This window comes from Anabrus simplex, chromosome 1, assembly GCF_040414725.1.
Source record: "Anabrus simplex isolate iqAnaSimp1 chromosome 1, ASM4041472v1, whole genome shotgun sequence".
NCBI classification, from domain to species: Eukaryota; Metazoa; Arthropoda; class Insecta; order Orthoptera; family Tettigoniidae; genus Anabrus; species Anabrus simplex.
In genome coordinates, this window is record NC_090265.1 from 694,385,171 (window position 1) to 694,397,530 (window position 12,360).

The 12,360-nt window shown below is 39.7% G+C and overlaps 1 protein-coding gene across 2 annotated transcripts in view; it reads right to left on the reverse strand.

Annotated features, from left to right (window-relative positions):
* Nucleotides 1-12,360, reverse strand: part of LOC136857352 (histone deacetylase 8) — a 188,318-nt gene that overhangs the window by 21,708 nt on the left and 154,250 nt on the right. For both annotated transcript variants that reach the window (XM_067135963.2, XM_067135964.2), the window contains exons 7-8: nucleotides 11,898-11,992; nucleotides 626-731 (exon numbers count right to left, since the gene is read on the reverse strand). In XM_067135963.2, coding sequence (XP_066992064.2) covers nucleotides 626-731; nucleotides 11,898-11,992 — 201 coding nt within the window. The remainder of the gene's footprint in view (nucleotides 1-625; nucleotides 732-11,897; nucleotides 11,993-12,360) is intronic.

The following is a 12,360-nucleotide window of genomic DNA, read 5'->3' on the forward strand; positions in this document are numbered from 1 at the left end:
TCTAATACCAGTGCCCCCCTGGTTGCAAGGCTTTGAAAGCCGTACTAGAAAACAAATGTGTGCGGTGGCAGTAGTTCCTGGTGATGTTGCCGACAAGCATAACTTATAGTCTTAAGTACTTCAAATGAAAACTCATATCACTGGTAAATAAATTGTATGGTACATATCCTCGCGACCACATTGTGAAACAACATATCGTGCTGCTTTTCTCTGGACTTTTTTCCAGTTCTAGAATCAAGCAATCCTGCCAAAGGTCCCATACGCTGGAACCAAACTCTAATTCCATGTGTCGTATGTATACCGGCATTATTTATTTACGTATACATTTGATTCGGATTATTTTAGTTATTTTAATGTATATACGCAAGTATTATGTGCACCTTAAACTTGTATCAATACAATTTAGTTATACATTTTTTTGAGTAAAACCAATATTGATATTAAAATAGTCTTTGCATAATGGACACACCCTACTTTTTTATCGAAAATTTTGGTATAAAAAGAGCGATGATTATGCGGTGAAATATGGTATTCAAGTACAATTTTCTGCTGAGTTAATTAGGTAAAGAAATGACAAAAACAGGCTTGATGGTTGGACAGATATGGAAATCAAGGTAATCCTTACCAGATATAGTTTGAATGATTGCCTCCAAGGATTTTTTGCTGTTGTTATCACGACGATATCCAGGTTCAATGTCAAGTTCAAAATCTGCACCATACTGGAGCAAGTTCTGTGGAGTACAATCATGTTATAAAAACAGATCTCTGACATATCTAATATTTTTAGAAATCCAATAATTTAGTCATACCGGTAATAAATCTATATGCAAAGATGAAGCAAAAATCTATGTAAATTGATGGACAAATAATCATTAATTAATGGATGAAAATAAAGACATTGATAACCAAATAAATAATAAGCTTGAAAAAAAAGGAGGCTTTCAACAAATGTTTTAATGTGGATAATAAGTTTTAGTAACTTGTGCCCAATTTTGCATCATTATGTCTGTTATTCAAACAATGACAATGTTGTTCCTTCTTTCTGATTTACTGCATACTAAGCAAAGTCTGTAAGTTGTGAACTTCAGCTTTCTTGAACTTCAATTACAAATGGGCTCAAATATTCATGTGTATATACAGTCAAAACCATTTATGGCGACATCGCTTTTAACGATGTACTGGATATAACAGCGAAATCTAATGGTCCCATCTAAATCTTATAATAAACACTGTATTTAAAAAGTCACTTATTAAGACATATTGTATAAAACGAAGTATTTCCGTCACATTTTCGGATAAATGTACCGGCTGTAACGTCCAATGTTGATTTTTGTTTGTTACATATTTGGAGATTGCTGACAACAGCATAACACTTCTTCTTGCAGATTTTAGATCAGTCTGTTAAATAGTCAAGGCAGGCATTGCTGTGAAGATGACGCAAAAGAAACGGGAAGTGTTTAATACTGAAGAAAAGTCGCACATGATATGGCGACTAGAAAACGGGGATACAAAAGTCAGCATTGCGAAGGAATTGGGTTATCACACTAAACAATTCTACAATTTGGAAGGACAGAGAGAAAAGAAGTCTCTTTTCGAAGAAAAATCAAGCGAACCAGTTCACCTGAGCATGAAGATATTCTTCTTCTTCATGTGCCATGTCCTCGCAGAACGTTGGCGATCAAAGCATTATCTGTTGTTTGTTCATAGCTGTTCTGAACAGAGTAAGCTTTGTCACCCCAAACCACTGGCTCAAGTTGCCGAGCCATGATGTCCTACTTCTCCCCGGACCACGTTTTCCATTAATTTTCCCTTGGAGTATTATTTGCAGAAGGTGGTATTTAGAGTTCCGCATCATATGACCAAAGTATTCTAGTTTCCTTCTCTTGATGGTAGTGAGAATTTCTGGTTCTTTGTTCATACGGTGCAAAACGTCTATACTGGTCATTTTAGCTGTCCAAGGTATCTTAAGCATCCTTCGGTACGTCCACATTTCAAATGCTTGCAATCTCTTGCACATGGTCTCAGTTAGTGTCCATGCCTCAACGCCGTACAACAGAATGCTGAAAACGTAGCACCGGAGTAGTCGTGTCCGTAGTGAAATGGAAAGGTCACGGCTTGTCAAAAGTTTCCTAAGTCTCTGAAAAGAAGTTCTGGCCTGCTCAATTCTGCATCGGATCTCGTGAGTAAGGTCCCAGTCATCATTGATGTGACATCCCAGGTATTTAAATGTTGCCACTCTCGCAATCTGTTCCTTTGCTGTTGTGAGATTACCTCGAATGCCATCTTCATTCCTACTTATAACCATCCACTTGGTCTTCTTTACATTAAGCTTCAAGCCCATTGCGCTGCTGGCTTCAGTGACAGCATTAAGTAGTTCCTGTAGATCCTGGAGATTGGTTGCAAGTAGCACAGTGTCATCGGCGTACCTGATGTTATTTATGATGAAACCATTAACCACAATTCCTTGAGTCTTTCCGTAAAGAGCATCTCGAAAAACCTTTTCTGAATAGATGTTGAAAAGCATGGGGGAAAGAATACAGCCTTGGCGAACTCCTTTCATAATTGAGACTTCTTCCGAGACACGACCATCAACTCTTATGCCAGCACACTGGTTCCAGTAGAGATTACCAATAATACGAATGTCCCGTCCATCAAGTCCTAATTCCCGAAGAATGTTCATAAGTTCATCATGGCGAACTGTATCGAAAGCCTTTTCGTAATCGATGAAACAAGCAAAAACATCGACATTGACATCTTGGCACCGTTGGACTAATACCTGCAGACTGAATAATGCCTCTCTAGTACCAAAACCATTCCTGAAGCCAAACTGCGAGGTTCCGATATTCTCCTCACATTTATGATAAATTCTCGCATGCAAGACTTTTAGGAATACTTTCAGAACGTGGCTCATCAAACTAATTGTTCTATATTCATTGCAGAATTTTGCATTGGCTCTCTTAGGCAATATTATGAAAGTCGATTTGAGCCAGTCTCGAGGAATGGTTCCACTGCGGTGGATACTGTTGAATAGGTCAACTAATAATGAAAGGGATTTTTCTTTCTCAGGAGTTTCAGTATCTCGGCATACATCTCATCAGGGCCTGGAGCCTTCCCATTCTTCGCTGTTCTTATGGCATATTCTACTTCTGCACGTGTGATTTCCACACCATCGTCTGCCCAAACACCATGATCCACATTTCTGCGATCCAAGAAGAGATTTTATACATATTCCATCCATTCCTTAAGTTTCTCTTCTGTGCTCGCTAAGATGTCACCATTCTTATTAAGGAGGACTCCACTACCCTTCCTGTTATATGCACCAGTTACTTGTTTCACTTTCTTGTACATGTTAAAAAAATCATGTTTGGAATTCATTAATTCTATTTCGTTGCATTCCTCAGAGAGTTGTTGTTCTTTTGCGTTCCTTATTCTTTGTCGTATTAAATTCTGCAAACTTTTGTACTTTACAGGATCTTTGTTTTTAAAAGCCCTTCTCTGGTCCATCAGTTTCAGGATTTCTTCTGTCATCCATGGCTTGTTTTTCCTTCTTCCAGCATTCATTAATTTTACTTGACTTACGTCGTTAATTGCACATTTGATGTGATTCCAAGTGCCTTCAACATCATTTATATTAACGCTGTTTTGAACTTCTGCAAGTTTTACACGTAGAGCTGACTGAACTTCATCCTTCAGTGCTTGATCTTGAAGCTTCTGAATCTCAATCTGACTAAAACTCCCCTTTAAATGACATTTCTTCAGCCTGAGATTCATGGAAGCAAACAGTAGGCTATGGTCTGAGTTGATATCAGCACCTGGATATGTTTTCACACATTTGATGGAATTTCTGAACCGCTTGTTAATTGTGATGTAATCAATCTGGTTCCTAATACTGTTGTCAGCATTAGAGGTCCATGTATAGAGGCGACGTGGAGGTAGCTGAAAATACGTGTTTGCTATAATAAGGCTCTGCTCTTGGCACATCTGGACCAGTCGATCACCTCGAGTATTGCTTGTTCCTAATCCGTAGTCACCGACTACATCAGCCTGTCGACCATGGCCGACTTTAGCAATGAAATCGCCCATCACAATGTTTATCTCAGATGGTTTGGTATATGACAGGGCTGCTTCGATTTTCGTGTAAAAATCTTCGACATCAACGTCTGACGCATCACATGTTGGAGCATATACTTGGATGATATTCACTAAAATTGGTCGTGCATTCAGCTGTAGTAAACATACCCTATCTGATACTGGAATAAAATTTTTCACAGACTTACTGATATCTCGATGTACAATGAAACCCACGCCATTAAGATGGCGAGGATCGTCATTACCAGAATAGTATACTTGATAACCACTGACCACACTCTTTCCTGAATGAGGCCAACGCATTTCGCTAATGCCAAGAACGTCGATCTTGAGTCTCTCCATCTCTCTGATGGCGTTATGAGTCTTTCCACTTTGAAACAAGCTGCGAACATTCCACGTTGCTATCCTTCTCATGACTGGCCCGGAGATTCTTAGCACCCCCTGCCCACTGAAGGGCTGCCGGGGACTGGGGGCCTTGGTTTCATGTTTTCCAGTCATGCTAAAGATTTTCCTGGGGATTAAATACGAGGTGGTTTCCCGTTGCCTTCCTCGCACACTTTTGAGACCGCTTACACCACTATGGTTACTTAGATGGTTTAAGCAGCAAAACAACTAATGTGCCGATCAATGGACCTATTCTTCAAGCGAAAGCCAATGAAATTCCTCGCAGTCCTACTCAACAAATACTGTACCGTACTGCAAATACAGTACTATTTCAGTTATGTTTTTGAAGTTTTACTTAATTCTTTTAATTAACCATGTAAGTATGAAGCCTAAAACTTACAGATATGACATTTTTATGAAGGAAAGAAAAACAGTTTGTGTGAGTATTGGCAGTAACGAATTTGACTGTTGATCCCTTTGGGGTCATTATGATTTCGACTGTATATCACTTCCCAGTACGGCAGGTAGGAAAATCTGACTAAGTTTACAGTCATGAAATTGTATACTTTTAAATGTGTCATGTTAGATATGATGGTGAAAAAACAGACCCATTTCATTAATATTAAATATATAAAAATAGTTTGTTACCTCGTGAAACCTTGGTGTTTTCCATGGTCAAACAATTTCACTTGATCCAACACAGACTCATTTAGAAACAACATTGTTATACCCCTTGGAGGCAATGAAGCCTTAAATTTAGAGCATGATAAACGTTTAGGACCTTTTTCCTTCAGCTATATCAATGATGAGACTGTCTCATATTTAATGCTCACACAGTGATAAACCACTGACATAATATTTCTTCCATTTTGTCATACACAGGCAGAAAAAAATATCCAAACACCAAGAAGGGGTTGTGCTAGATTAAAAAACATTGGTAGGTGTGTTTATACATCTGAAAGATGACGTTGATTCAAATTTCCTGTAAATTGCATTAAAGTGGCGATAGCAGCGGCCCCGTGACGTTGCACATCAGGTTTGCTTTAAATATGGGCTGTACAGTGTGACAGCATTAGTTACCTGTGAGATTGGACGGAGTGACTGCGAGTCGGTTAATTGTGCTGTGATACCCCGGACTTACCTTGTATACCCCCGGCACTTTATATTACACTATCTTCAGCCGGCCTTGTTTTTCACTTACTGACCGCCATCTTGGACAATCAGCTGACTCCCGCTCCCCTGACGTCAACTCTATGTCTCCCAACTTCTAGAATGAACTCTAAAATCATATAAATATTCTACATCTGGCCTAACTCGCCAGGTTGAACAAGAGGCCTTTCCCCGCTGAATGTGCGAGCGCATAACATAGGACAAAGCTGGTTCTCTGCTCCCATCGACCGCTGGTGCTCTTCAGGTAAGACATAGAGATCACATTATGTAACATTTACCTTTTCATTCATCTTTCTCTGGATGGTGAGGGAGTTGGGAGAGTCACCAAGTTACAGAGCACTAAAATCCCATTCTGTGCGTATGGGCTACGGATATTTGAAGCACACTAGGACTACCTTTAAAGCACAATTCAAATGTTCATGTGTTTCCAGTTATTCCTTTTTTTTTTTTTCTGGTCATGTGTCTCGGTTTCCCTCATCCCCTCCTCGTCTTTCACCCTACCCCATAACTCGTTAAAATTTTGTACGATTCATTGTATATAGATTTAAGACACATTTGTGTAAGAATTTAGCAACCTTTGTCTAACTATGTTGATTGATGTCATAGTCGATCTTATTGAATAGGGTTACTTGCTTGCTTAAACTTACATACACTTTATTCCATTGTTCTATACATTCTCCTGCGAGGTTATTCTTTGTAAAATAATTTTGGCACTAGTCTCTGTACATGTAGCAACCTAGATCAACTATTTAAACTAAAACTTCTTTTCATCACCCTTTGTAATCTACTCACAAAATATCTTGCCTCAACATCACTTGTGAAATTTGTCTCAAATTCCCATTCGAAATATTTCTTTTTGTAACCTGCTGGTCGGTAATGTACACACTACATAATATACATACATACATACATACATACATACATACATACATACATACATACATACATATTGAAGTAAAGGTTGTTTTTATTACTATCGAAACTGTATTTCCTTTAATTGTATACATTGCTACCACCCTTTTACATCCCAGATCCCTCTGGGTTTGTTTTCCACTGTGTACCTTTGTTATAATAAGTGTTTCATTACTATTATTATTAATTTTTTTGATCTTAAACTTGTAGTCTGTTATCAAACTCAGACTTCACCACAACATACTGTAACATACGAATGCCTTTATGACATAAGAAGGCCAGTATCAACAGCTCACTGCGGTTGAACGAGGCCGTTATAATAGGGCTACGTGAAGGTGGATTTTCATTTCGTGCTATTGCAGATTGACTTGGCAGGAATACCTCCACTGTGAATGTGTGGTGGCAGCAGGAGCACGGGAAGGTATGCTCGCAAGAAGACCGGGCTCCGGACGTCCCCATGGCACTATCAAGAAGGAGGCCCACCGTATTTGGCGTATGGCTGTGGTGCAGTGGACTGCGTCTGCAGCAGCAATTCGAACAAAAGCTGGCACCATAGTGACACAATGAACTGTTCAAAATCAGTTTCTTGAAGGACAGCTCCGAGCCAGACGCCCTGCGGCATGCATTCCACTTACCCCAAACCACCGCTGTCTGCGACTTCAGTGGTGTCAAACAAGAGCTCATTGGAGGATGGAGTGGAGGTCCGTTGTATTTTCCAATGAAAGCCGGTTCTGCCTTGGTGCCAGTGATGGCTATGTATTGGTTAGGAGGCGGCCAGGTGAGCGCCTACATTCCACCTGTCTGCAGTGTCGATACACTGGACCTACACCGGGAGTTCTGGTCTGGGGAGCAATGTCCTACAACAGTAGGAGCACTCTCGTGGTTATCCCACGCACCCTGACTGCAGATGTGTAGGTCTGCCTGGTGATTTGATCTGTTGCGCTGCTATTCATGATCAGCATTCCTGGGGGTGTTTTCCAACAGGATAATACATGCCCCTACGCTGTTGTTGTAACCCAACATGCTCTACAGAGTGTCAACATGTTGCCTTGGCTTGCTCGATCCCCCGATCTGTCCCCAATCGAGCACATACGGGACATCATTGGACGACAACTCCAGCGTCATCCACAACTGGCATTAACTGTCCCTGTATTGATCGACAAAGTACAACAGGCATAGAACTCCATCTCACAAGCTGACATCCGGCACCTGTACAACTCAATGCATGTACATTTGTATGCCTGCATTCAATTTCATATAAGATTGTATACACGCTCAAAGCAAGGCGGCTGCGCGCGACGTAAGTTTGGCTGAGGCAGCTGCCGCAACGCAGTGTACAAGCACTGTGCGCTCGGTCTGGATTTATATGAGAGACTCTGTATATGAGTTATTCTATCTGTGCTATGGAGACTCTAATAAGAATGGGAAGTTCACACTGACACGTTGAACAGAACACAGCAGAGCATCTTCACCGCTGCCTGTAGCCAGGACATTTGAGCACTGGGACTTGTGTTTTCAACCCAGGTAGGAATCAGATTGCTTTTACTCCACCTACATAGCCAACCTGCTGAAGACAGGTACAACAGTTACTTATCAACAACCAAAATGGCGTTTGGCAACAGATCCTCTTCCGCTTAATATCTTCTCACATCACAGACAAAATAATTATGGAACCAGATTCACACTACTCCTACTTTTCTAAATTTTATTTTTTATGATCTGTAAACAGCTGGCAAAGAGGACCAATTGGCAAGTTTCAAAGCATGTATATTTTATTATTTTCCCATCAAAAGTAGAGGGAATTTGGGTTTCCAAAACGCATCACTACAAGACATAATTGTAATTTGATCTTTACTTTTATACTCCCTTGTCGAGTCACCATATGCTTAAGAAGTTGCCTAAAAATGGGTAGTATGCAATAAAAAAGACCAGATTCATGGAAATAAATTTGAAGTGGTGGAGTTTTAGAGGAAATAGTGGCTTCGAATTCTTTTTTGAAATGTTTCACAGTTATTTCATAACCTAAAAAGCTTTCACTAATCACTGAAAGCTGACGAATGCCATAACGAGCTTTCCATCTTTCTAACCGCTGACTGGCTGTGAAATCTGGATCTTCATTGAATAGCTTGCTGTTTATGCTTAGCTTATTTTCCTGCAAGTACAGGACAGATCTTGGAACACACCACACTTTTTTTCACTGAACCAAACAAATAATATGCCATCCAGAGATTCATTCCTTGGACTGTATTTCTGTAAACTGTCTTATCATTCACAAGCAAAAGTCTTTGATTTTTGATTTTTATTCTTCTTCTAGACAGACATAGTTGGTCTCAACACCATATTCTGCACACATACTGTATTTTTCAGCAGTTCTCCTGTATCTATTCTGTTTAGTACTTCCAGCAACATGTTCTCCACAGAAACAAAATGATATCTTCTTCCGCTTCGATGCCATTTCACTCATGCACATTCAAAACACTAGAACAAAAGAACCATGTAACTTCTTAACTCTGTAAACGGTAAAAGGAAGCATGGATCTAACGATCTCTAAGTTATCTGTAGTAACAACATAACAACCAAGCAATTTGGCTATGTGGTTCGAGGGGTAGCTGGTAGCTTGCATTCGGGAGGTAGTGGGTTCAATCCCACCGTCGGCAGTCCTGAAGAGGGTTTCACGGCATTTTCCGTATTTACATCAAGTAAATGCTCTGGCTGTACCTGAAGTAAGGCCATGGTTGCTTACATCCCAGACCTGTCCTGTCCCATCGTTGTCATAAGACCTGCATGGCATAAAAGAAATAAGAAAATAAATAACGCAACACCTTAAACGTATTATTCCAAGAACAGGCACATCTTTATGTTGCGAAGAAAAAAGTCTATATAAACCAGAAATCCAGATTAATAAGGGTCAGATTAACGAGATTTTCGTATATATTACTAATGCAGCAAACAGAAGGGATTCACATCTAACCATCCAAATAGATTTAACCCTTTCCCATGGATATTCTTTGACTCACTATCTGGCAAAACCAGGAGTAATAATTTGCTTGTAGGAACAGTTGTGGGGTACCTTCACTAAGTAATTTATTTTATAAAAACTGCTTAAGTTATCTCCTTGAAAATTTGCAAGAGTAATAAATGTACTATACCAATCCTAAAATGATACAAAAATCGTACCTAATTACACACAGTTTGGTATGGAACATCAAGAAGCATCCAACACGGCACAAAGCAATGTCATATTGCTTGCACTTAAAGGCAGACTGAACTGCTCTACTTGATGGGGCTCTTCTTTTGTTGTTCATACCGAGAACACAGGACTTCACCCTCCCATCAACCTTGATAAGAGCGTGATTATTTGCTAGTAAAGGGCACGATAAGGGAAGGGACTGTTTCCTGCCCCGTCGTTTCAGTGAAGAAAAATTTTCAATCATTTCCTGTACGAGACGCTTCCTGAATTCTAGTTGTGTATGCCCATGCTTTGTTCTAGATGGAGAGTTAGTTTCATGAAATAATGTAAAGCTATTTATGATGCAGGCATTGATTACAAAACTAAATACATACTTCCATGACTTCTTACAAGGCCTACCAACTGTGTAGTAGCTCCTCTTCTGACCTGCTCGACCAACCCCTCCCATGTACTTTGTATATTTCTGTATAGACAGAGGACACTGCACTTGCACCCTTTCCTTGGATATTCCCGCTTTTCTCTGTACCTCAAAATGTACCATGGGGTCCAGTATTTGTTGCCAACATGGTAATGTCTCGCTTGTCTTTCCAAACAATTGCAAACACATTTCCACACTGCAAACTTCTACTCTCCCCTTGCTTTAGTTTAAGTTTCTTGTGATATTTGAATTCAACTGGCCAGTCCTTTCTGTTGGAATTTACAGTACCACATGCATAAGTGCCTAGGATATGGAGTTCATTCATGAGTCTAACAGATGTGAAAAAGCTATTGAATTATATACGATGATTCTTATGCAGCACAACTTGTTCCCCAAGTAAAAAGTCCTTGTAGTGATTTTCCTTCTTTCCCAAGTAAACAGTAGCCTTGAAGAAATAGCTCCCGGTGTTGCTAAAACCTACACTATGAGACCCCGTTTAATGGGCTTTTTAGGAAGAAACTGCTTCAAAAAATGTCTCACCATGAAGCCAATCATACCTTCATCAACGGAAAGTTCACATCCTGGTCTTAACTTTCCTCTAAATCTAGACATCCTGTCTAAAATAGGCCTTATCTACTGAAGACAACCATAATCTAAATCTCACAATTTCTTTTCATCTTTGGGATCCGTCAGATGAAGATATTTACAGAGCAAGTCATACCACCTCTCAGACATACAATTACTAATTATATTACACTGAATGAGGTTGGAAGAAAAATAATATATTTTTTCACGCAGCTGGTATAAATAAGAATATCTATAAAAGCTTTCATTTCTTCAGGCATTGTGTTTTCCCAATCTTTCTCTATTATTGAACCACTTTCTCTCTTATAGGTCACATGTATGTTAGTAGTCTCAGCTACTTTTGAGATAAAAATTGCCACCAATCATGACCTAAAATTTTCAAATTCAGAGGTACCAGTTGGAAGATTACGCACAGGTCCATAGTCCAAAAGAAAATTAGCTGGGGAATTGAAACTAATATTGTTTGTCCGAGTAGGCCTAATAGTTTGAGCAGGGACAGTACCTGAATGAGCATCTCTCGTCCCATCCAATGCATTCTGAGATTCTTAAAGTTCATCTTCCATGCCAACTGCTTCCACATCACTTTCACTATCCTCAATACAAATTTCAAACTCACTATCACTCCATTCATCAACAAACAAATACAATTCATTACGAATATCGTCTACATTGAACTCGCTATAAGCAGCCATGTTGCTACAATGTGTTTACATTCAGTCAGCTGTCTGTTTTTTCTAAGATAACCTGCACAAAAGGTGGTATTTTAGCAATCCGTGCAGGTCATTTGATCTAGGAAGTGTAGAGAATTCATTGGTGCCAAGAAGTTGTATGTTTGGCCCACAGATGGCAGAGGAAGACAGTTTGAAACTCTAGAATGCTCCACTACGCAAAACCGCGGGAGACAAATTGCGAGTCCGGTACGCTTTACTACGCAACCCACGCGAAAGAGATAATCCCACCCTAATGCACTACACTTATACTCTTAAGGCACTGATCTTGCCATGTTAACATTGTTAACATGTTTCCAACTCAATCAAAATACTTTCTATAATAAAATATCTGTTAAAACTAACAATACCATATTACAATAAACAATGACTCTAATCTCACCAAACCATTATGATCACTGACGAAATGTTGCATACATACCTCATGCTCAGGAATGCTGGATGGGATGTCACGTCCCAAGATAACAGCAGTCAGGTAGGTCCAGCAGCGGGCAACATTTGGAAGATTATAACCTCCTAAAACAAATAAGTGGGCAAATTACTAACTGACTTCTCAATGGGAACATTAATATAAGCACTATCTGGTCCAGCTCCTTCCCTGAATGGTCAGCACATTGACCTTCGGTTCAGAAGGTCCCGTGTTCGATTCCCAGCCAGGTCGAGTATTTTAACTGGGTATTGTTTATTCATTTGACTCAGGGACTGGGTTTTTGTGTTCATCTTAATACACTTCTCTTCATCTATATACAACACACCACACTACCAACCACCACAGAAACACACAATAGTGAATGAATCCCTTAGCATAGGATTAGCGGAGGTAAAGGCATCCCACTGTGAAACAGAGCCAAATTCATACAAAATGCCGACCTCAATAAAGTGGG